Source organism: Acomys minous (genome assembly GCF_964271855.1).
Source record: "Acomys minous genome assembly, chromosome: 18".
NCBI classification, from domain to species: Eukaryota; Metazoa; Chordata; class Mammalia; order Rodentia; family Muridae; genus Acomys; species Acomys minous.
The window spans coordinates 59,724,754-59,750,195 of record NC_140501.1 but is presented as its reverse complement, the minus strand read 5'-3'; the positions used below and the strand labels follow the sequence as shown (position 1 = coordinate 59,750,195).

The following is a 25,442-nucleotide window of genomic DNA, read 5'->3' as shown; positions in this document are numbered from 1 at the left end:
GAGCTGCTGAGACCTTGCTTAGTTCTTCTGCCTTTCAGGCCTCCTGGACTTGGCGACATCATACTGTGAAAACAGACTGAAGAGGCTTTGTCAGCATATCATCAAGCGAGGAATCACTGTGGAGAACGCTTTTTCATTGTTCTCGGCTGCAGTCAGATACGACGCAGAGGTAACACAGAAGTGCCCCGGCTCCCTCACTGCCAGCCCACTTCCTTCTCTCCTGTGACAAAAAGAGCATAGCTAGCTTCACCTCCTTAGTGACTGAGTGACAAGCCTCTGATGAAGTCTGCCCTTGCTTCTTTACGTCTGTGTTCACCGTTCAGGATCAGTGTTTTCTGCTTCTGCTTTTAACTGGCTGAGTGCTGCACAGTGGCATATAAACTGCTGGGCCCTGCGGAGTGACAGGCAGCATGCTTTACTTCAGTCTTCGATGTCAGTGCTCTGTCTCCAGAGTCCCCCCTGTCAGGAGCCCAGGGTGCTGCTGGCTTTACACCTGTGTGGGGCTGCGATTCTGTCACCGTCATGTAGCTTAATCATTCCTCTGTGAAGAACTTACTGTATACTACCTTTTTATTTTTAACTTAAAGGTGCAAGTGTGTATGAATGCCTGTGTGTGCGCGTGTGTCTGGGGACAAGAGGACGGCTCTGGGAGTCCTCTTTCTTCATCCATCTTTACAGTGACTCCAAGGACCACAGTCAGGGTTAGGCCTATAGAGCAGGTGGCCTTACCCACCGAGCCATCTCAGCAGGCCCCATCTTGTTTGTTTCATACTTACTTGGATTCCAAATCTAGGCTCCTCAGATCTCTAGAGTCTGTGCTGAGTGGTGTTCTGGGGTATGTGTGCCATCACACTTTGCTGAAGTTGAGCAGGGCCGCAGACTGTAGGCGCCTTATGAGCAGAAGCTGCCCTGACTCGCCATGTCCTGGGGCTGCAGCAGTTAGTGAGCTCATAGCTGACCTGGTTAGTTTTAGAGTAAAAGGCTCACAGTGGCTGGCTTTGCTCAGCACACCAGGAGCCTGGCTTCTAGAGGTGTCTCGTCATTTGGCAAGGCAGAGTCTCCAATAACTGGAAATTTATTAAAGAAACACACTGTGGTTCTTGAGGTGTAACAGAGGACAAATTTCCTATCACACGGAGTGATTGAGTTGACCATTATGAGTTTTATTTTCAAATTGTATCCTATTTCTGTTTGAGGTTCTTTTATGGTAATAAATATTTCACAAGGTCAGGTGCAGCTGACCTTGGAGCCTGACAGCAGATGGAAAGGTGGTGAGAAGGAATGTTGTCCAATGGAAAAGCGAGGTGGGCTGTGCTCCTCCCCTTCCTGGACCGCAGGAGCCTCCTGAGAGAAACACTGTTTCTCTAGACTTCATTTCTACATAACAGTATAATTTTAGGTTGATACCTTTTCTCTCCATTTGGGAATTGACTCTAGATTTCTCGCACCTCTGCACACCTTTCCATGTTCTGTGCTCCGTCCGTCCTGTTGATTTACAACAGCCAGAGCAACCTGACTGAGCAAGCAGCTTAGATTCTGTTCCTGAAAATTTGTTCCCCACTTTCACCTAAAGCCTACCTGTAAAAGCGTAAGGAAAGGCTTGGGCACACACTTGAATTCCAGGAGTTAGGACGCAGAGGCAGGAGGATCTCTGGGAGCTTGAAGCAGCCTGCTTTGCATAGTGAGTTGCAGTCCAGCCAGGGCGACGCAGCAAGACCCTGTCTAAAAAACGTAAAAGTAAAAACAACCTACAGGAAGAACTCAGTGCAACTGGCAGCAAGCCACGTCCTTTGCTCATTTTCACCTAAATATAAATACACTAAGAACTGTTCTTTTAGAGAGACTACAAATGAGTGTGATTACCCGGAGCATGTCACCATGTTTGAAACACCAAAAATATATGTAGAATTGAATGAACAAATATATCAAAAGCACTTCACTATGCAGGAACACTTGAAAGAGCATTCAAGACATCAAACAAACCTTAATTCCACAAATATGACTCCTTCACTGTGGAAACAGAGTAGAATCATTATGATACGCTTCTTAGGTTTTGATGCTGATCTATATTATTGATGAGTATATGTTTATATTTTGTTCCCTTAATACCTTGGAATGTAGTTAAGTGACCATAGTGTTGATTATTCAAATCAAACCCGTTTATTACGTATGTCACTAGGTGATCAGGAATGACTAAGATTTGTAATTAGCTACAAGAGAGAGCTACAAGAGCTAGTTTTGGAAGCCCAGCTTTGGGGTAGCAGATGCTGTTGGGTCATGGCTGGTGTCAGAAAGGTGAAGGCGGTCTGCTGCTCAGTTACCTGCTTTGTAGCAGTGACTGGCTCCTCCATGAGCTCTCCGGAGGAAGCGTTGCAGTTGATGTGTGAAGAAGTGTAGCTTGGTAGCTATACCTTCAAAAGCAAGGCTACAGGGACCGTGTTAGGAATGCACACCATCAGGTTTGACACATTTTACACTTCACAGTCCTCCAGCACAGCGGGGAGAAACCAAAGCTCTGCCTCAGCATAGTGGCTGCTCAGGGCTGCTGCAGGAATGTGCTTAAACACTACCGGAAGCACCGAGGACTGCCTCACCAGAAAGCTGTGCTTGCCGAGCGCACTCCTGATGTGACCCAGGAGTTTCCAGAGCCTGGTTGCATGTGAATGTTGGACAGTGTAGTACCAGAGCTGAGCAGCCAGCATCTCTGTTGTTGTTGATGGATTGGAGAGGGCAAGCTTAAGTTTTTCTTGGTCACTGAGCCTCAAGATTCTTAGGGTAGCAAGAGAAATCACTCTTGTTTTTTCCCACATAACACATTAAATATATTCTGAAAAACAACAGTGGAGGTGATAGTGGTCTGGAATATTCTGTACTTGAGACACTAAGGTGAACTGTAGTGTTTTTGGATTTGACCACGCTGGGTTGTGATCTTGGCCACCTGAAGTGTGTCTCACTGGTGAGAATGGACAGGCTGTTTCACTGGCTGAGATCTTTTGAAAAGGTATTATTTGACTGTGACCACTGTGGAAGTTGCAGAATGCCAGTGAACGCTATTTTAGCATATTAACCCAGAGTGTTAGGGCCACCAGCCCAGTGTTTAAAGAAAATTGGTAGGAAGGAAAAAACAATGTTGTTTTCGAATTGCATAATGATTAGAATAATTTCAACATAAAAGATTTAGAATGAGAGCTTGTGGGATAGCCTGGTGAGGGGTGAAGGGGCCTGTCAGCGAGCCCAGCAGGGATCCTGCTCAAATGGAACCACACAACTAGAGAACCAGCTCCCACAAGTTAACACACACACTTTTAAATTTTGGAATAAAGTTGTTTTAAATAGCCATTTAAATACTTTTGCTCCTGCTAATTATAGTAAATCTGATACTGGATTTGCCCCAGATCACTGTAATTTCTCCATAGATTTATAAATTGTAGTTTCTTGTATGAAGAGGATCTCTTAGTTTAACACCTGCTCCTCTTCCCTAGCCATGAAGCTTAGTTTTATTATGTATGAACTTTTATCTGGTAGTGAAATGATCCTTCAGCTACTTTGATGTTAATTGTGAATTTCTTTTTAACTACTGGTACAATGATCCTGTTTGAAGTTCCTTATATTTGAAGTTTAGCAGTTCTGGGATGGCTGGCTTCTTTCTGTGCAAAGGTTGTGGTTTTATATCTAGCTGTGTTTTCATGTCCAGGTCACTGAAAAGCTGCCCATTTGCAAATGAACATACTCTGTACATTCTCAGAAGGTGAGGACGGCCTCATGACATCAGAGGCAAACTGACTCATGCATGCAGGGCCCGGTGGGTTAAGGCGCGAAGCCTGACAAGCCGAGCTCCAGTCCTGGTTCTCACATGATAGCTCCTACACATCGCTCTCTGACGTCACGTGCACACCACGGCATGCACGTGCTGCCCTTCACCCCAAATAAAGAAACTAAAATATAAGTGTTTTTTAAAAGCCACTCAGTGGTGGCACATGCCTTTAATTATAGCACTCGGGAGGGAGAGGCAGGCAGATCTCTGAGTTCCTGCTCTGCAGAGCAGCTAGTTCCAGGACAGCCAGAGTTAGTAGAGAACCTCTCCCTTAAAAAGCAAAGCAAACAAAAGCCATGGATCTAGCTAGGAGTGATGGTACCCACCCTAATCCCCCAACTTGAAGAGGATGAGGCAGAAGAATTGTGAGTTTTATTAGGGTCAGCCTGGGTTACATAGTGAGACCTTGTCTTTAAATTTATTTTTAAACTGCACAATTTTAAAAAGACACACACACATACACACACCAAAACAAAAACAAAAAACCTGGATCCAGAGACGTGGTAACATTGTAAATGGCCTTTAAATTGTCTGGAAGATAAAACTTGGGCAATTTGCTGCCTGAGACAGATTAGCTGTAGTTACTCATCTGGGTGAATTTTTTTAGATTAGAATCTCTTTCATCTTGGACAGAGAATCCTACAGGAAGGAAATAAAGATGTTCATAATTGTCCTGAGTTCAGAAAAGGGAACTCTGTTTCCTCGTCTGCTTGCATGGGATCTTCTCTCTCTACACTGTAGAATTCCCACCTCAGGCCAGCTAGAAACAGGAAGTCAAGACCCTTCAGCTTAATTGTAGAGTTCTTAGAATTGACCAGCTGGTCAAGTTACAAAAAGAAATCAAGCCATTTTTTATTTGAAAAAAAAAAAAACCCAAAAGTTTTTATTTACTATTGTTTGCTTTAATACATTGGGGTCCTCCCAGTATACATGCCAGTTGGAGTGACGCGTTCATGGTGACCCTTGTGGCTTAACACAGATGCCATTTCTGTATGATGCTTCACTGCTTGATGTTGGTAGTTGGTGACTTCCATTCATCTGCCTGAGGACTCTAATACTCTAATCTGTAAACACGCTTGTCTAGGGTTGACCAGGAGCTTGTTGGCAGCATGCTGCAAGATGCAGTATATTATTTGGGGCTTTATTAGGAGACCTTGAGGGTCAGGTTTGGGGGATATTTTGTTTAAAGATCATTTCAGACAAGCTACAGATTTTCATCTATTTCCAAAAGCTTTCTGTTCTTTAATCCACGCCGTAATTCTTTTCTGGTTTCTCAAAGGTAACAAGACAGGTATGAACTATTGTGGCATTGGGCTTGGTACGTTGTCTTGAGATACTTGCAGCATGTGGCAGCTATGGAAGGCCCGGGATGATTTCGTGTGAGTGTGTGCGCTTGAGATAAGGAGCCCTTGTGTTTTTCTCTGTTGCGAGTAGATGCCAGGTGTTTCTCATAACAGGTAGCCAGCTGGCTTGCCCGGCTTTGGGTGTCGGGTCTCAGGTGTCTCTTCTGGAAACGGGGAGAGAGTTGGGATGAGGGATTTGCAGAGAAACAGATCACAATTAATAAACAAAGGCCTCTTCCTGTTCTTGTTTTTGTTGTGTGTGTCCAGGATTTAGAAGAATTCTGCTTTAAGTTTTGCATCAATCATTTGACAGAAGTTACCCAGACGGCGGCGTTCTGGCAGATGGATGGCCCCCTGCTAAAGGAGTTCATTGCTAAAGCCAGTAAATGCGGAGCTTTTAAGAACTGAAGCCAAGGCTGTTGGCTTAGGTGTGAGGGCACTGGGGCACTGTGGGTGATGCGATTCTGCAGGTGAAACCAACCCCGCATCAGAGACAGTGCTCGCTCGGTCTGTAGGAATATATGAAGGACATTTGCTTCTCGTGAGCCTGTTGTTCACAACTCTTGTATCTAGATATGCATATTTTAAATGTGATTTTCTTACATTTGGCTGAACATTGGGAAACGGAAGTTTAGTTGCTTTTGCTGTTTTAATTGTGATGAGAACTTGTGAATGTGGATTAAGGAAGTCTGTAAATGTCCCCTGGGCCTTTGGCCACAGACTTTCCACACTGTCTGTGAAGGGCAGGCCCTGTCCAGTGCCCCTGAGTGCTGCTTACTGTCACCACCTTCCTGTGGGGACACCAGTGCTGTGAGAGGCTCTTCAGGAATAACTCTCAGATATGCGTTAAACCCATTTAAACAGTCAAGAAGTGTTTAGGTTTGCTGAGATGCTCTTAATTTGTAGGCACCCAGGGCTGGAAAGAATGCCCAGCAGGTAGAGGCTCTTCTCGCCAAGGCTGATGACTTCCATTCGGTCCCCTGGACCCACGTGCTGGAAAGAGAGCAGACTTATAAATTGTTCTCTGACCACTCTATGAGTCCCTTGACTACACCCATGCACCCAAAAAACGGATAATAAAAAATAAAAGATGTCGGTACCTAAAGAAAAGCAACTAGTAGTGCCTGTGAGAAGCTGCTGAGAAAGGGAGCTTAGTTTGATAAGGGAGAGGGACTCAGAAAGTCATCACGACCCAGCAATGTTCCGTTAGAGTCTATTGAAACAGCACGGCACACTCCCCTCCACTTCTCCCAAAATCACTCAAAACACTCTTCTGACATGTTGTGTTAAACCATGCTTTTCACAGGACCCCGTAGAATGTTCTGGTTTGTGTGCGTGTGTGTGGGGGGGGGGGCGTGTGATCTCGTCCAAATTCCATCAAAATGTAATTGAAGCTTCATCTTTCTAGTTTCAGGTTTTTCTTTCTTTAATCTTGTTAGGAATGCTTTTTGGAGTACTTTAGCCTTGAGATAAGGCTCCCCAAGTCATAGTTTTCCTGAAAAGTTCATTTTTAAAAGACCGTTTATATCAGGGTAGAGTGCTAAGTGAGGCTCCAAGGATAGGAATCATTGACAGACGAAATAAAAACAAGCCCAGAAGTCAAGGCCCCTCTTCCGGATCATGTGACAGGTGTTGCCTGGTGCACTGGGGAGTGAGACCTGGCTCTTCTGTTAATCTTTTCTTACTAGATGATGAGTGGACATGAGTTTGTTTGTTGTAACAGGGCATGTGTATAGCCACAGTCCTGTAGACCTAGGCTCCCAAAGCAGGAGCTTCTGTATGTGTACTGTTTGCTCCTACTTGAAAAACCTCTCCACAAAGAAGCACAAGTTCCAGCTGCAAATCCATATCCACAGATTGTCCACCTACAAAAGCATGCTGAGCTCCAGATACAACTAAACACACAATTTTAGTTTACTGAATAGCTCGTGTGTGTGTGTGTGTGTGTGTGTGAGAGAGAGAGAGAGAGAGAGAGAGAGAGAGAGAGAGAGAGAGAGAGAGAGGAGTGTGTGTGTATTAGTAAAAGAAAAGTCCTTTAAGAAGGCATTTGAGTATTTTTTTTATGCAATCATTTTATTTTTCTACTTGGTTTTGTTTTTAATCATAGGAAACTAAAAACTATTCTTAGAATTAATGTTTTCTTCTGATGTAATAATGGAAGCCAGAGAAGTCATATTTCTTAAAATAGCCCAAAGTGTATCCTTGAACTTACTGGAACAATGTTTGATATTCAAGTAATTAGGGTTCTTTTGTGTAATCTCTTGAATGACATATAAATAAACAATCTCTTAAGACAAGCATGGACAGCTGTGGTGTTTTTCCCTTTGTAATATAGTAATACGCCTGAAAATTGAGCTTGTCATTTTGGTACAACATGGATTAATTTGTGGACTTAAGTGAAAACAAAAAGTAAGTGACAAAAACACACGCAGTGTGTGGGCCAGTTCCTCAGGGTAGAAACAGGTGGCTGCCAGGAGCTGGGGAGAGTGCTGAATGGGTGATTTTTCTTTTGCAAGATGAAGAGGTTTTTGGATGAATAATAATTTTTTGGCTACATTTGATACTAATACTACTGAACTATATATTTTGAAAAAGGTTGAGATGGTAAATCTTGTTACATACATTGTATCAGTTTTAAAAATTAGAAATATTAGAATGAAAGTAATATACCACTGTGAATGTGGCAGCCGCTTGTCGAGTACATCCCCAGCCAAAGGATCTTAATTTCTGTTAGAAGAATACAGTTGAACCAACGGAGTGGAAAATGCATTTGACTTGGAGTACTTAAAAATGAAACGTAGCAGCACAGTGGAGATTGTGTTGACAGCGAATGATACAATGGGATATTTGTAAAGTTAATGTTAATTGTGTACATAGAAGGGCTGGGCATGTACCATGTCTTTCTTGTGCAGGTCTGAAGGCAGCTTCTATGAGTCAGTTGTGCTGTGTATGTCCCTGACATTAAACTATGGTCATCATCAGGCTTAGTGGCAACTGCTGAACCATCTCACCAGCACTTTTTTTTTTTAATAGAACCAAACGGAGTTGAACTGAGAAATAATTGTTCTGAAGATGTGTGTGGAATAGGGAGAAACCTGGAAGTCTTGTTTTTAGTTCATCTATAACACAGTAAACATGGATGATAATAAGCCTTCAAGTAGGTCTAAAAATGACAACATTAAATGAGGGAACATGTGTGTGAGACCCTAACTTTACTCCCACGGTGCTGTCTGTGCTGCCCTGAGCCTGTATACATTTTCATGTATAGATAGGATGACTGTGGTTCTTTGCCTCCTTTTTCAGTAATAACAGGGCAGGCTTGTTTTAGCAGTTTGCCCAATGTATGCCTTCTTTATGGACCCCAAACAAGCGATACTCCTTTCTGCTATAAAATTTACCGTGATGGGCAGATTAAAGTCGAATGTGAAGCAGGAGAGGAGGCGCTCACATACGGTGTCCCAGCAGGTCCTGATGGGTGATCAGACTGCAGTGACTCAGCTGCTCCTTCATGGAGTGGCTGCGCTTGGTAAGCACAACATTGCACTAGGAATGATTCCTTCACAAGGACGTTGGAGCACTCATTGTAAATACAGTTGAGCTGGAGACACAGCTCAACCCCATTCTGAGAGGTAGCATTATTGTGGCCCTGAGGATCTTGGCAGGAAATTAGAAATGTGCATGTGAAAGGAGTCAAGGGTCAAGGGCAGTGTGACCTGCAGATCCCAACAGCATAATGATGCAAAAATGAGTCTTAGTTTTTTCCATTCCATATTCCCAATGATGTTCTTATTTAAAATAGACAAGTTTTAAATGCTGGTGTTTGTCTTGAAAATGACACATGCCCTTATAATGACTATGGCCAAAAGGACACCTCTAAAAAGGCTATCGTGAAGACCCACAAAATCGGTAAAGCAGTACACTGCATTTTACATTGTTGCAGCTGATGGATGCTGGGAACTACTAAATAAACTGTTCACTCTTTACAGTATATTTTACAAATATTTATTGAGTGTACTAAGTGCTGCGAATGTGGTAGTTAGCAGAAACCCAGGGTAACAGTGTGCAAGCCACAGGAATGAGTTTATACTTTATTCTGATGGAATTATGAATAATGAGAAGAGGCCCTTAAGAAACAGAGTGGCTTAGCAGCAGAGGCAAGAGACAGCTCTAGGATTCCACAGAAGGACGTGAAAGGCTCTGGTGTTGCTGCACTTGACTGCGTGGGGGGGAAGGTAGGAAGACCTCCTCACTGCTTGGAGAGCAGAGGGGAGGCCTAGGGCAGTTGACCTGAGGAACAGTTTTTACAGGCAAGGAAAAAGCCAGACAAGTGAGATGACAAGAGAGGGCACAGGAAACACCCAGTCAGGTGTGAAGCGTAGATCAGCAGTAGCAGGTGAGAGAGGCAAGGGGACTGTGTGTGTGTCTGTCACAGGCTGTCTTCTGAGCCTGCTTGCATTTCCGCACACTCCTGGCATTTGAGCTGGGGGTCCTCCAAGGATACCGAGGTGGAACGTGAGTGGTCCAGGTCTCCATTTTCTTGAAATGAGCACAGGATTTCTTTTAAGTCTCCAAGTGCTTCAATCTGTTGCTTCAGCTGCCTCTGCCTTTCTTCATATTCACACGCTTTCCGCTTTATTACTTTAAAAGAAGTAAAGTGGCTTCAGTTTATGCAGTAATTTGATGAGGAACAGTGTCCTGTCTCTGGTCTGGATCAGTTCAAAAACACTGTAATTGTCGCTGAAATAAGAAGACAGAGGTCTGAGCAGAAAGTGCTCCGTTCAACCTTTGCTTCCGTTTGACTCAGGATGGAACGCCAGCATTTATCGCATTATTCTGCACACCTTTATGGTAGAACAAGGTCACACAGCATTCATTCATTCATTCATTCATCCATTCATTCATTCAGAGACTAGAGCATGTAGCAGGACTGCCAGTGACAACTCTTTCATGAGCACACCTCTGGCTCTAAGGACATCTGTTACATCACAGCTTTGGGTGTGACTTAGGAACAGAAAAGCTTTATTGTAGAAACCTGAGGTCATTGTCGTCAGGTGTAGATTCCTCATAATTGAACCTTTAAATTCATGGTTGTCAGAATGACTGTGTACCTGCAGCTAGCTTGAAATACTAGGCTGAATCAGCCAGACCAGAATGGCACTGGGTCAGAGGTCAGGCTTTCCCACTGGTTCTCATGCAGTGCTGGTTAGGGTCTTGCCCTGCATCATGTGTGTGTGACATGTTCCAGACACATGACTTTCATACTAAGTGTCCCATGTAAATATCATAGGAAATGCACGTTTTTGAAGGCTGTTTTTAAAGCTATTCTTATTCACAGACATTTGCCAGTGACTTTCAAAGTAACTTTTCTGCTTTAAAATGAATATTTCAGAGGTCACATAGGAATGAGTAACAAAATCAAAATGAGAGAGGGTGTGTGTATTGAGGCGACACAGACAAAACTGTCTTCTTCACAGGGGAAACCTGCTGTGCCCTTATTTTACTGACAGGCACGGCTGTAGAAAAGAACACTGTAGGGCAGTGAGGGGAGGAGCTACTCAGAGCAATCCCAGGAGACTCGGGCCCTCACCGGTATCCACAGGTGCAGCGCAGAGGTATGTGGTACTGAGAGGCAACTTAATAAACGCAGGCTTCTGCTGTTTTTCAGACGAGGTTTCATTGTGTAGCCTAGGCTGGCAATCCTCCTGCCTCACCTTTTCAACTGCTGAGATTACAGGTGTGCACCACCCAGCTACATGCATCACTTTTTTTTTTGAAAGACTAGGTCTCGTTAGTCCTGCCTGCATACTACCATTTAAAAACTCCCACACAACAACAAAACCAAAATAATTCTTGATTATTCTTATTTTTTTCCTGAGGGATTTTAGAATTATAGTACACACTGCTTCAAGAGATGGGCTTTGAAGAGAAATCTTAGGAAAAGACCTTGATGACTCTTCCAGCAAGAGGAGGTGACCTGCAGGATGGGTCACTGTGGCGCCATCCTGCTGCCTGGGGGCAGAGAGGCTGCAGGGAGCGTCCTGAGCTCCAGGCGGTGTCTGTCTCTACATGGGCCCACACACTGCAGTTTTAGAGTCAAGCACTTTGGTTGGTTCTGTCTTGTCAGTTAGCTTTTCTGTACACAAAAGTACTTGTGGATCTACCTGGAAAACAAAGCTGTGTGATCCAAGCACCTACAAATACCTGCATTTTCTGTCTGTCTCTGTCCATCTGTCTATATATCATTTATGTCTGTGTATACGTGTAAAACTGTTTTTTCATATGTTTCCTCTGTGTCATGCTGTTCTTGTAATGGGCTTTTTCACTTGATATAAACCGTCTTTTATGATTGTGTTCATCATTTTATCACCTACCATTTAGATCTGAGTGATGAATGTCTCTAAACCACACTGTTCATTAGTTAACGAGCCACCTACCTTCTTGGAATTTTATTAATGTGTCTTCAAACAATCCACTGCCCAACAGTAAGGTCTCAGTCTCTTTATAGTCTAGAGAGAAAAGCAATTTCCTCTGTTGATTTTAATGTGACTAAATAGTCAGAGAGAAACAGAAACTAACCCCCAGTATGGAAGAGTAAGCAGCAGAGGCTGCTCAGTGCAGAGGCCCAGCAGGGACCCGTGAGGAGCATCCGCCCAGTATCCCTGCAGCTGGACCATCTCAGGAGAGAGCACCTGTGTTTCAGGGAGCCCCCAGGTGATCCTGAGGTACCCACAAATTTTACTTCTTGGTCTTGAGAAAATAAGTAAATAAAATTATGTAACAAATGGGCCTTTAGAATTATTGTTAATTTATCTTTTGATTTTGCCATAGAAAAAGTCATTTTTAAGTCCAGATTGTGCACTGTCCCTTACAGTATGAAATACCCAGATTCCCCTAACAAGGAACTACGGAGCTTTTAGCTCCTTCGGCACGTTACAGGAGGGCACAGGAGCCACACACTTGCACAAGGGAGTGGGCCTTTCCCTTCCCTAGGAGCCCATTCACAAAGAAACTACAGCGTTGATCTAAACACCTACTCCACGGCCAGGCAGGATGGCTCAGCAGGTAGGGGTGGTGGCTGCCACCTGATGCCTTAAGTTCAGTCCCCACTCAGGGCCCACATGGTAGAAAGAAAAGTGACTCCTATGACTTGCCCTCTGACCTGCATGTGTGCTGTGGCTGGTGCACAGTGCAATGTTTGAAAAAAGATTTATTTGTGAGTGTGTATACATGGGTTAGGTGTCCTCAAGTCTATTAAGGAATATAATTTGAGGCACATCAAAATTATTACCTAGGGGCTGGGTCCCAGTGCTCCAGGGGCTCAGAGAATTCTATCCTCTGTGGGCACTTGCACTCCTGTGTCCATGTGTTACACACAGATATACACACAGGCACACACATAAATAAAAGAATGATAAATGTAGATCGTCAAACAGCACCTGCAGCAGCAACAACAAAACCAGCCAAACTAACACCACACAGTTTCAATGAATATCTCCATCCAGCTGTGTGACCTCTGGGAAACAGCCCTCCGCCTCAGTGCATTTCAGCCACTAAGGAAAGAATCTGTCATTTTTATATATTGCTCATTTATTACTTTAAATTTTTTATATTTGTTATTTTGTATATGAGTGTTTGACTACAGGTACAAATGCATGTACCATGTGACTGCCTGGGAAATGCACAGGACGGAAGGCGCTGGATTCCCTTCACAGGAGTTTCAGTTGTGAGCCACTGTGTAGATGCTTGTGTCCTCCACAGGACTCACAAGTGCCCTTGACCACTGAGCCATCTCTCCAGCCCATAATGAGTGTTCTTAAACAAGGTGTTAAAGAAGGGATAGAAAAGCATGGGAAAGTTGTGTTTTCTAATATTCATTCACATTTAGCCGATTCAATACCTGCATCTGATGTGGTCTCATCCTTGAGTCTTGCATACATTAAATCCATTTTTTCTAGTATATCTTCAAATAATTCAGTAAGAAGTCCTGCCTCCTTGCATTTCTTAAGAAAAGGAACTTTGACAACTGCACCTAAGAGCAAACAATACATCTTTAGGAGGAAATGGGCAACTACTAAGGTCATGTGATCACATTATACTTTACCGGTCAACGGTCAGCATACTTGTCTCATTTTTGTGTAGCTCAAAAGTAAATGGTATAAAAAAAATTAAAACATTTCTTTGCTTATGGGAACTGTTTGAATTAGTGTGATTTTGTAGCATTTAGCTTCAAATGCTTGAGGTGACAGCCTCTCATGTTAGTAATGGCTACTGTGTAGTAAGGATGTTCCCCTTACAGAATGACAGCCACCTGTCACCCTGAGTGGCAGCACACCACTGGATTCTGGCCTCAGGCAAACCCACCTATCTTCTTAATGTGTCTCCTCAGACTGAGAAGAAACGGTTATTGTAGCTCAAGCACATTTGATACAGCATGGGTTCTAACAGAGTGCACAGTGGTAATAAAGACCTATGTTCTTATTAGGTACAAAGGCCCAGAAGCATAGAGGTCAAAGCATGACACCAGCTTTGGAACATATGAGTCAACATTTTATAACTATTTGAAGGTCACTGTGGTTCTGCAACCATCACTGAGAACCAACCTGTGTGACTGAGGTGCTCTACCGTCATGTGTCTTTTGTCATGTTTCTTCTTTTTAGGCTACAAGAGAAAATCAAGATTGCATTGAATATTCATATTGGCCTATAATTCTACATTAAATAAAAACGTTTTGCTACATCATTAAAAGTATTAATCAAATTACAAAAAAAAAAAAGATCTATTAGACAAACTTTTTTCTTGATGAACTCCTGTATCCAAATGGTACCCTCAAATAGCTGAAGCCTATGGGGTGTGAGGTTTGTGACCTAAAATACAATTCCTAAATAAACAACAAGAGGGAAAGAGTGCTCTCTTGTACTAATTTAGTTTATATCAGCTGGTAGAAATAATGTTCAAATCTCTCCAAATTCTTCCACCTTTTTTATCTTCTAATCCAGAAAACGACAAGTTAGAAACTCAGTCAGTGTGAACCATGTAGCTCAGAAACACTTGTTATGAATGAATGTTTATGTGCACTCTCAGCCTGTTAAGTGTCCTGGAAGGGAAGATGTTTCACTAGCCAAGGGATGCTTGACAGAAGCTGAGGGAATGACGTCATCCCTGAGCGACTAGCTCCTTACTACTCTAAGCTTTTAACACGTTAGGATGACTAAGCACTTGCGGAGTGTAGGGTTTGCCCCAAGACGCCACACTAAGACTAGCTCCAGCTCCGTCTAGGGAGAGAACACACATGAAGGATGCTGTGCAAATGCCAGCTCCTCCAGTGATTTGAAAACTGTGAGTCTCTGGCATTCAGAATTCCATGTAGACTTTATGTGAAGAAATGAGATCTTCAAGTCAAATTACCTGTGTGGGAGAGTCTGCTGAGAGGTCTTTCTCCCTTTCTCTCTTTTTCTTCAGGCTTGGGCAGTCAGCTAAAATAGAAACCATTTACAGGTTGGAATGTAGAAAACAATAACTGCTGGGCGGTGGTGGCGCACGCCTTCAGTCCCAGCACTCAGGAGGCAGAGGCAGGCGGAGCTCTGTGAGATCGAGGACAGCCTGGTCTACAGAGTGAGTTCCAGGACAGCCAGGGCTACACAGAAAATCCCTGTCTCAAGTGTATGTGTGTGTGTGTGTGTGTGTGTGTGTGTGTGTGTGTGTGTGAAAAGATTAATGTTTGCATAAAGTAAAAAGTACATGCCAAAGTTGCTGCAAAATTAGAAGACTGGGCAAACTTTGACCTAAGCATGTGCAACTTACAACAAAGGGATTAATTTTAATTCTAAACTCATAGGCAGATGTAAAACTGAAAACAGCAGATGGTATTTCACTGAACAGAAGAATCAACTCAGGCCATAGATGACTGTTGGAAAGGCGTAGCAGTATAGCAAGTGTCACGGATCAGGTTGACATGTGCTCTTATCTAATACTTGCGGAGATCTGGGCAGTCCTATTTCCTTATCTACAGCAGGCTTTTCAGAAGATAATTAGCCAGTCTTGCTCATCCAGAGATCTATCACTTATGCTCTTTGACCTAGTGACTCTTCTTAGAAATTGCACTTAACAGTATAGTTATGAAATAGGACAAAGATTTATGGAGAATAATTTTGAGACAGGACCTAACAATATAGCTCAGGCTAGAATGGAACTAACTCTGCCTTTGTGTGTGTGTGTGTGTGTGTGTGTGTGTGTGTGTGTGTGTGTGTGTGCACATGTACATATATATTTATATACATATGCACACATTATAATCATCATTCCCTGTCAACATACAGTAGTGGAAAGCAGCTGCAAATGCTACTTTCCAAAGAGTTAAAAACATAATGACTATCTATGGCTAGAGATGGCTCAGGGCTTAAGAGCACTTGCTGCTCTTCCAGGGGAATCAGGTTTGGTTCCAAGCACCCACATGGTGCCTCACAACCATCTGCAACTTACTGTTATATTATTTCATGTTTTACCTAAGTAACTTTCTTTAAACCCACTTTAGAAACTTACCACTCTGCGTGGTCTCTTCTTGTTTTGGAGCATGTTGTTGGCAAAATAATCTGAAAATACAGAATTTCAAAGAATTACTAAATCTTTTAATTTGTAGAGATCCACCTGCCTTTGCCTCCGTGATGCTGGGATTAGAGGTGCACACCACTACATGGCTAAAGTACTTATTTCTAAAAAGAAATGAGTTTAAGTGTGTGTAAAATATTAACCCAGTGTGGGTGAGACCGGCCAGTGTCTTTGTGCCCTTTGAGCATCAGAGGGGACTGTTTCTCTGAGGGCCTTTCTGCACCCTCCCCCAACCAGTCACCACTGGCCAGGCTCATTCTCTCTCTGGGTCCCTCAGCGCCTTGTGAAGTGTCTCAGGTATTCTTTGCACCTTGATATTTAAATTAAATTTTAAACTGCAGAGAATCCCACCTTTTCTTGCTTAAACAATTAAATGTTTTTTTAAATTGTCTTAATTATTGCAAGTATGGTCAATATAGTTTTTTGTTTTTAACTTTGAAGTTATCTCCTGAAGTTTCAGGCCAACCTGGACTACTTGTTGAGTTACTGTCTCAAAACCCAAAAGCTAGATACAGCAGGGACTTCAGTCCCTCTTATTTGATTATGTGTTTATAGACTACATAATAGTAGAGTGCGTTCTCTATGAAAGTCAATAATAACAGTGACGTTCTAGGAATATAACTACCTACAGGTTTCTCAGCAATTCAGATATGGAAAGTGTCGTGCAAACTGAATGGAAATTTACAAACAGCAGCCAGCTGGGGTGCTGGCGAGACGACTCAGCAGGTGAACGGTCTCGCCATCAGGTCAGCCGCCTGAGGTCCACATGGGTCCAGCACAGGAGGCTGAGAGCTCACCCCCACAGGGGGGGAGTACAGACCCAAGGCCCTGTGGATGTGTAAGTGAAGGAAGGTCTCTTCCTGTAGCAGTAAAGAACAGGCTTGAACTGGCCCCTGCCTCCTGTAGCACACGCGTGCTGCCATTACAAACGAGGCTCTCCCAGGAAGAAGAGAGTGCAGAGAAACTGTAGAAAGGCCAACAAAACCTTGAGTAGTTCTTTCCCCTGTCATGTGCAGACATGTTGTGAAGCTGAGTTCCTGGTGGGTGTCCCTTAAGTCCTGTTCTCACATAAAGACCATTTGCATAAATGAAGCTGGAGACGTATGTCACAATCTGACCACTCCTTACACACCCACCTCCTCCACCATTTAGTTTTAAAGCTATTTGATTACTTGTAGGTTCCACGAACTCCATCAACTCGTAGAACTGCCTGGTCCTTTTTGGCACAGAGTAAGTGATAATTCTTGGCACAGGATGATTCATCACATCCCACGGTGGCTCCATTTTTTTTACATAATGAGCATTTCTGTAGAAGAATAGATCACACTGGGTAAGCCTGTTTCTTGGCTAAAAAGCAAGGTTGTCATTAAATGTTACCTCAGTCAGCATGCCCGTATTTTTGTCCTGACTGTCACTGGTGTATCCCAGCCTCCTTCCCCACACTAAATGTGACTTAGAGGAAGTTTCAGCAAAACTGCAGTCAACTGGAACAAAAGGTCTGGAGTAGACAGTTGCGTCGTGGTCTATGTAAATAAAGAGCTCTCAGATGCAGGCTTCATTCTCCCTGGGCAGGGAGTTGGTGGGGGGACTTTGAGTGTGAGGCTCAGCAGCTCTTTGTTGTACCACTAAGAGATGTGTGTCCTCAGCTGGTGCTTGCTATGGCTTCCTGTTAGACATCTTGTCTGTGATGGTGCCACCTGCCCTACCAAGTTGCTGCTCAGGGTAATATGAAATAAAGGGACCTGTTTCCAGTGTGTAGGAACTGAACAACATTGGAACCACAACTAGAAAATACAGTATTTTTCTTGATGCCTTGTGTCCCCATCTGGCTTTCTAAGGAGGTGGTATAGAGATGCTGTGGCATTGTGTGTCTGCTGCCGTTGACATCTTACTGTGGGTGTGGTCAGCCATGACACACTCAGACTTACCATCCTATTCATTAATCTGCAAATGGCCTTTTACAAAGGAAGCCCAGACACCCAGTGAGCTTCACAGGATCCCCTTTGAGCTGTCGTTCTTTCCCGGATAGGCCTGTTATGACCCCAGCTCAAAGGCAGATGCTGACCAGCAATAACCACTCAGCAGCTGGTGCAGAAAGACATGCAGCCATGATTGACACCTAGAAGGCATCTTACTCCATGTGAGGGATGAAGCTCTGGCTCTGCTTGCCACCTGTACCTTTGTGGCAGCAAGAGGACCAGCTAGCTGCTTTGGGGTAGGAGAGCAGAAGGAAGGACCTAGGTGGCGCTGCTGAGCTGCTGAAGGTGGCTTTTGCTCTGGTGAAATGACAGGGCTTGGTAAAGCCTGTCAGAAGTGAGTCTGTTCACTCAGTCTGTTCATCTCAAGCCTGCTTTCCTGAAGGTGGGATAGACAGCTCTCAGCTGGGGCCGTCCCTCACAGTCCTACTTACCACTCTCTAGGATGTTGCTCTACCCTACTTTTACCAATAGATGTTTGTTTAAATGAAAGAGTCTGTAAAAAAAAAAAAAAAAAACTTTTGTGTATGTGTCTGGGTGAGTGAGTATGTATTGCAGGTGCCTGTGGAAGCCAGCAGTGTGTGTCAGACATCCTGGAGTTGCAGCTACAGGCAGCTGTGAGCTGCTATTTGGTTGCTTGGAACCAAACTCAGGTCTTGTGGAAGGTCAGCAAGCATTCTTAAGTGCTGATCCATCTCTCCAGCCCCTCGCAGACTGACCTTCGAATGTAGCCCCCAAGACTCACCCTATATGAGTAATAACACACGTCAACTTACCAATCTTTGTCCTCTCCAGATCTCTTTCTTTACTGATTTCACATCAAAATTTCTAACTCTATCACATGGATTACGATCCTCACATTCCACCAGTCCTGATGAGTACAGCTGCAGGTTGGAAAAAAAAAATCCAGAATTGTCATGAAGCAGTCCTGACCAATACAAGTCAGAGATGGTGCTGAAAAGGCCCAAGGAGGGAGGGCTAGAGTGGACAGCGTTTCAGAGCCTTGGCCACTTTACAGGTAGATAATTGGGCACGAACCACGTGACTTCTGTGCCAATCTCTGTCTGTACAGCCGATTTGTGATTTGTAACTGATCTCCATTTGTTCCAGGATATTTGATCACACTGTAAACCCCAAGACTGTGTTGTTTACTTGAAAAGCCTGTTTCTACCTGTGGAGTGGCTCATCCTCAGGACAGGCCTTTAATCCAAGAGCTTGTTGCATTATAAACAAGATTAAACAAAGTTAACTCTAAGTCAAGAGGCAGAGCAAGCAACCAGTTGATAGGAAGTGAACATGGGGGAAAACATAGATAGTAAGAGGAAGTCAGGGGGACAGATAAAGAGATGCACAGGAAGTAGAAGGGATGGACAATTCAGTTGGAGGTTTTTGGAGACAGAGTGGAGGAGAACTTTGTTTTCTTTTTGTGCCATCCATCTGCTGAGGAAGACAGGCTCCTGGGCACTCCCTGCCTCTCTGCGTGGGCTGGCTCCACCCCAGCACTGGCTCCTAAGTCCTCACTGGTAAATTTCAACTGAAAGATTCTTTTTCTGTTGCAGCAGCAGCAACAACAACAACAATGGGAAAGAAAACATTTGCCTTAGGAAAGATACTACCCGATAGACAGGCTTTGAAATGATAAATGTTTTAATATTAAATATACACTTACTTTATAGTGTCAAAATTCTTTTAGATGTTTGTCCAAGAGGAATAAAAACATATGGGAGACAATGGCTCATACACAGATGTTCATTACAAAATTTGCTATCCCCCCAGACTGGACAGAATGCATGTGCTGACAGATGGATGAACAGACTGTGACACAGCCATCTCACAAGATAATATGAAAACGGGGAGCAAATACTGATCCATCCACCTGTTAGTCTCAAGGGACCTCCCTTGGGGTGCTCACGTCCTCTTGGGTTGAAGTTCCTCATAGAGAAATGTGTCACATGGGCAGAGAGCCTGTCCTCGATGCTTTATGTCAGCTTGACACAAGCTAGAATTATCTTAAAGAGGGAACCTCAATTGAGAAAATGCTTCTCTAAACTCTGACATTAGCCCATTTTCCTAATTACTGATCAATGGGGAAGCCCAGGCCAATTTGAGTGGCACCGTCCCTGGCCTGGGGGTCCTGGGTTCTAAAAGAGAGCTGACAGAGCAAGCCATGAGAGCAAAGCAGTAAGCACCTGCATCAGCTCCTTTCTCCAAACTCCTGTTTGAGTTTCTGTCCCAAACTCCTTCTGTGATGAGCAGCTTTATGAAAGTGCACACAAATAAACCATTTCCTCCTCAACTTGCTTTTTGGTCATGGTGTTTTACCGCAGCAATAGAAACTCTCACTAAGACACAGTCTACACATGCCTTCCTGTATGCTTAAAGCTTCTCTGTAGGACTACAGTGTAAATGCTATGGAAATGTCTGCTGTAGTTGTTAAGGCAACAGGGTAGGAAAAAGCATGTGTCTATTCCATAAAGGTGTATTTTTTTCTGAATATTTTGGCTGAGTACATAGATATAGAACCCAAAGAGGGCCAACTGTACACATGGCATAGGAGAATCTCCAAAACACTTCTGAGCAATGGAATCCACACACTAAAGAACCCATACTGTGCACTCCTGTCATGTGAGTCTAGAAAACACCAATCTAAAGTGACTTGGAATAGATGTGAGGAGGCATGAGAGAATGTTCTGGGTCCTGGGAGCTCCCTGAATAGTGACATATTGTTTAGGATAACAGGTGATAACCCAAGTTTGAGGATTAGATGGCACTGTAGATACAACGCTACTGTTGATTAGATGGAACTGTAGACACAATGCTACTGTCGATTAGCTGGAACCGTAGACACAATGCTAATGTTGATTAGATGGAACTGTAGACACAACACTAATGTCAATTAGATGGAACTGTAGACACATTGCTAATGTCGATTAGATGATACTGTTGACACAAAGCTAATGTCTGATTTTGAAGGATGAATTTTACTTATGTGAGAGAAGGTCCTAGCTTGCAGAAATACAAATTCAAGTATACAGGACAGATGGTACATAATTTAAAACATATCTAACAGCTGGATAGGATGGCACATATCTTTAGTCTCAGCACTCGGGAGACAGGGGCAGATTTACCTAAGTGAGTATTTTCACCTCAAAGGCACTCTACCCACTGGGACATTATGATTTATATGATCATAATCTTCTCTCGGCAATCTGTAACAGTGGTTGCGAGCCACCATGTGGGTGCTGGGAATAGAACCTGGGTCCTCTGTAAGATCATCCAGTGTTCTTAACCACTGAGCCACCTCTTCAGTCTTACACATATAGTTTATAAGATATTACAAGTAACTTACCAAACAATTTTCATGAGCAGCTATATTCACTGATGGTGCAAAGTATATCACACTCCAGTCATGCTCTTTGGGACAGAGGGCACATATCCTTTTTTCCATCTTTTCTGTACCCTGACTGACACCTATAAATAACATGCAGGTTAAAAACAGAAAAGCACGTCATGGACTTGCTTAAAGGAGGCAAGGCCCTCTTTTTATAATAGAGTCTTAACTCCTGGAAACAACAACAACAACAACAAATCAGCACTCTAAGTGGGGAAATGGCATTTCTTGTGTGGTACAGCCTCAGTCAGAGCTCTGGACCAGTGCTGTCAACAGAAAGAGAGCAAGCCACAAAGGTGAGTTTTGTTGTAACTCAAGACTTTCCAGGGGTCATACTGAAATACATAAAACACACAAAGCAATTCTCTGATGATGTCTAAGAGCTGCATTTATCTACGGGCAGATATGTGAACTCAGAGTGAAGTTTGATACCATGTCTATATATCAAAAATAGTAATACTAGGCTTACCGTGGTGTTCTGTGAGCTCCCTTACCATAGGTTCTTGGTCAGATTTACAGTAGCAGGCATGCACTTCCTCTTGCTGGCCTTTAATTGAATTAGAAAATCAGTTGGTTACCCCTATAACATCTGTGCCACTATTGTACCCACAAATATATCTTCCCATGCTGGTCTTATTGTAGCTCACAATGTTCACAGCTGTGTTGGACTGTTGATCATTTTTCTTCTTCAACAAGCTACATGCCACCTTGCAGTACAAAGAAAGCTAGTCAACAAGGAAAATCCCCCTGGTAATTGCCTAATTTCTCTGTGTCCTCGGACTAAAAACCGTGGTGTTTTTGGTAATAGGGTCTTATTATCACGTTCTCAACTGGTCAAGATGTGCAGAATGCTCAGGCATAAATGAGACGACCAAAATCACTCTCACCTCCCCCAAGGCTCAGGGACCATCGTGGAAGAGGGAATGGAAAGATTCCAAGATCCATAGAAACAGGGTCTTCTAGACATGACAGAGATGCTCTAATCATAAACTCAAAGCAGCTGTGGTTGAAGCTCTGGTTGCCTTCATAAGGCCTGTGTAAGATCAAACCAGTTAAAAGTCCAGTTGGCATGGTTGGGGGTAGAGGGTGGGGGTGGGGGTGGGGTGGAGGGTGGAGGAGCAGGACTCAGTAGCATCCACCCCTAACTGAGGAGATATTGTCAGTTGACAGTTTGTGGGTAAGGGGGTGTTAGATTTCCTTTGGGGTGTTAGGTCTACCATACTCCAGGGGTTGCCCACAAGCAAAACTATATATTCCACAGAAACTAGAGACAGCAAAGCAGTCCAGATGGAGAAAAGAACCTTCTTTTCTCATCTAAGCAACACAGGCATCAAGTCCACAAAGGGCACACTGACATCTATGCAGGCAAGATCACACACAAAATAAGTCTAAACAATTTGCTAGTCTGGAGGGAGGCTCACAGGCTGGATAGATCACTAGTCCCCCCCACACACACACAGTTTGGCTGGAGACATCGCTACCAAGTGACTTAGGATAATGGTCGCCTTGGTCAATTGTCAGGGACAGAAGCTGCCTTTGCTGAAAATGGTGACCTCACTTGGGCAGTGACCCCTGCAGTCACTGTGATTGAAGGCTTGAACAGGCTTAGTATTAGTGCCTTCTTACTGTCTCTTTTCATGCCTTAACCTTTGGGTCAGACTACTCAATATATAGGGGTTGGGGACATTGCAATAGCCTGTCCACGTGAGCTTTTTGTTTTATTCCTGCTGTTCTCTGTGCCTTATTTCTATTTCTTGTCCCAGAGAGGACTTCCTTTGCACTCGTGAGTTCTTTTATTTTTTTAAGACGATTCAATGGACCACAAAACTGACAAAAACCTGGATCACCATGCCCTCAAGATAAAACCATTTCAAGGTGATTGTCACCATGGGTGGTCCTGAAACATCAGCCTGTGCGACTCAAGCTTCTGGGAAACGGATGGCTATTTGCAACGCCCCTCTCCCATCCCCCCACCCCCACCCAGTCCTGGTCTTCAGTATCCCTCAGTTACCTAAAAGCCTGGGGTCTCCTTTCCAGGTTGCCAGCTCCCTTCCCAGCAGCCTGTCTTAACTTTAAAGTACAGAGCTCTCAGACCTGTGAATCAAGGACTGAAAAGGATAGAACGGGCCAGCCTAGAGTGGTCAGGTTCCTGAGGTTCCTGGAACCTATAGCTTTCTCAGACGCTGTAAGCCCAGCTGTGCCCTCAGCAGTGCCCTGCAGTCTCCCTGGGGGGAACTGGAGTGTTGGGCCTTGTTGCTGGCCACCGCCTGAGTACTCACCAGTGAGGACTGGGCTGCTGGACGGTGCTGTCTCTTGGGCCATGATGGTCCACCTTCACTCCTCAAAGCCGCACTGCGAGTTTCTAGTCTCTAGTTTCGTTTCTCTAAATCTGGTTGGTGATAGCAAGTAGTACCCTGGGAGGAAGTGCGAGCTGGGGCAGTTTGCTTGCTGCCTTTCAGCTCTGAGACGTCATTTAAAATGTGCTGTGGTTTCATTTCTCTGCCGACGTGATGAACAACACGGCCCAAATTAACTCAGGGAAGCCAAGGGTTTGTTTAACTGGCAGGTTGGTCATCATCCAGAGAAGGATGGAAGAAGCAGGAGCAGTGCTTCCTGGCTTGCTTCCCTTGGCTCTCAAGCCTGCTGTGCAGCACAACCCATACCCACCTGTGTGAAAGATTAAGCTTTGTCACAGGTGGAAGCAGTCTTGGCCAGCTTTACCCTTAGGGCACCCCATGAATACCTTGTGACAGACTGAGTGGAGCCATCTTGGGCCTGGAATTCAGGAAACAGACCTGGGAACCCCACCTGGACTATTGTTTTTCTAATTGACCCTCAATGGGAGGAGACTGTCAGGCAGGTGGGGAGGAGAGAGCAACAGGTTCAGACTGAGCTTGAGCGCGTGGGGAACAGCAAACAGGCTGGACCAGCACGTGGGCCAGAGAGATACCTAAGGACCTGTCCCATGGAACGGATACCGGAAGGTTCACTCTTTTGTCCCTTTAATCTTTTTTCCTTCTTGTGTAAGTTGGTTGGGTTGTATAATAAAGTTTAATTGTTAAGAAACAGAACCAACATCTGGCGCCCAATGTGGGGCCCGATGGCTTCCACAGTCCCAAACGGTATGAGGGAAGATTCAGTATTTGAAGGTACAGAAATGCTGTTTCAGGGTATCAGCAAAGTCGCAACTGCTGTTGCAAAACTCTTTCCTGCCTTATACTTAGAGGGAATTCTCTGTTTTTTCATTGTCCTTTTATTACAGTATTTCATGCTTAGAAGGATTAGAAGAAAGGCTAATGACATAAAAAAGCCGGAAGGGTCAGTAAGTTCTATCCTTTTGGAAAAGATTGCAGATTTGACTAGACAGATGGAAAGGCTGAGGAATGAAAAGAAAGAGATGGGAAAGCGGATAAAAATTTTGGTAATTGGGAGTGATGAAGGACAGAAAATAGAGAGACCGGAAAGCAAAACAAAACAAAACAAAAACAAAAAACAAAAAACAAAAGAGTCAATAAGCTCTATCCTTTTAGAAAAAATTACTGACTTGACTGAACAAATGGGCAAAATGCAGAAAAAACTGGAAGAGCTGGAAAAGCAGAAGGCACCTTTGGTTAAAAAGGGTGGAAAAGGCCAAAAACCAGAGACAAAGGAAGCTAGACCAACCAAAAGGTCTTTGGAAGTAAATGTCCCAGTGGAGGACATCTCCACAGTCGCCCAGGCACCTTCAGCTTTTCTAGTCACTGTAAGACATGTGCCCACGCAAAATGGTGCTGAGGGTTATGATGAAATGGCCTGAAGTCCTGTAGACATGATGGATTTAAAACATTTTAAGGAATACGTCATCAAATATGGTATGCACTCTACCTTCGTTAAACAAATGTTAAACAGCTGGGTCACTCAGAATAGACTTGTTCCCCAAGATTGGAATTTAGTTTCAGCGGTATTGAAAGCAATACAACAATTACAGTGGTTATCATGGTGGCAAACAGAGACTCCCAGGGTACTATAGTCGCTGTGAAAAAGGAAAACATTAGTCTCGAGATTGTCAGTCTAAGAGAGATATTAACTGGTTAAGGCCTACAATCGGGTTAGCTACCTATGAGTTAAGTAACTTGTTTCAAACATTAAAGGGAATTTGGATTTAAACAGTCCTAGGTGTCTAACTGCTGAGACAAAAAAGGAGTTAATTCTAGTGGAACAAAAACTTCAAAAGGCATATGTAGATAAAATTAATCCTGAACTCGGTTACAGTCTGGTTATTTTGCCTTCAAAACATTCTCCTATTGGGCTTCTTATACAAAAGGAAAACAGGA

At 43.7% G+C, this 25,442-nt stretch overlaps 2 protein-coding genes across 8 annotated transcripts in view; one reads left to right on the top strand and one right to left on the bottom strand.

Annotated features, from left to right (window-relative positions):
• Positions 1–7,454, top strand: part of RCBTB1 (RCC1 and BTB domain containing protein 1) — a 33,220-nt gene extending 25,766 nt beyond the window's left edge. For 3 of the 5 annotated variants that reach the window (XM_084767734.1, XM_084767736.1, XM_084767735.1), the window contains exons 12-13: positions 39–169; positions 5,425–7,454. In XM_084767734.1, coding sequence (XP_084623860.1) covers positions 39–169; positions 5,425–5,565 — 272 coding nt within the window. In that variant the 3' untranslated portion in view covers positions 5,566–7,454. Of the gene's footprint in view, positions 1–38; positions 170–3,694; positions 5,065–5,093; positions 5,367–5,424 lie in introns of those variants that run through there. The other 2 variants (XM_084767738.1, XM_084767737.1) reach the window with 2 other exon arrangements.
• A 1,689-nt stretch (positions 7,455–9,143) lies between these two features.
• On the bottom strand, positions 9,144–23,647 carry LOC311589382 (PHD finger protein 11-like). Of its 3 annotated transcripts, XM_084767739.1 has the most exons (12): positions 23,409–23,647; positions 22,017–22,162; positions 21,599–21,676; positions 21,088–21,209; positions 18,515–18,622; positions 16,935–17,068; positions 15,697–15,746; positions 14,563–14,630; positions 13,758–13,815; positions 13,055–13,186; positions 11,592–11,663; positions 9,144–9,795 (listed from the first exon to the last, which is right to left on the bottom strand). In XM_084767739.1, the coding sequence occupies exons 2-12, from the start codon at positions 22,114–22,116 to the stop codon at positions 9,584–9,586; spliced, it is 1,134 nt and encodes a 377-aa protein (XP_084623865.1). In that variant the 5' UTR covers positions 22,117–22,162; positions 23,409–23,647; the 3' UTR covers positions 9,144–9,583. The 3 variants fall into 3 exon arrangements, with proteins under 3 accessions (XP_084623865.1, XP_084623866.1, XP_084623867.1); XM_084767740.1 differs by lacking the exon at positions 22,017–22,162; XM_084767741.1 differs by lacking the exon at positions 11,592–11,663 and having other exon boundaries at positions 23,409–23,646.
• Positions 23,648–25,442: the final 1,795 nt, after the last annotated feature.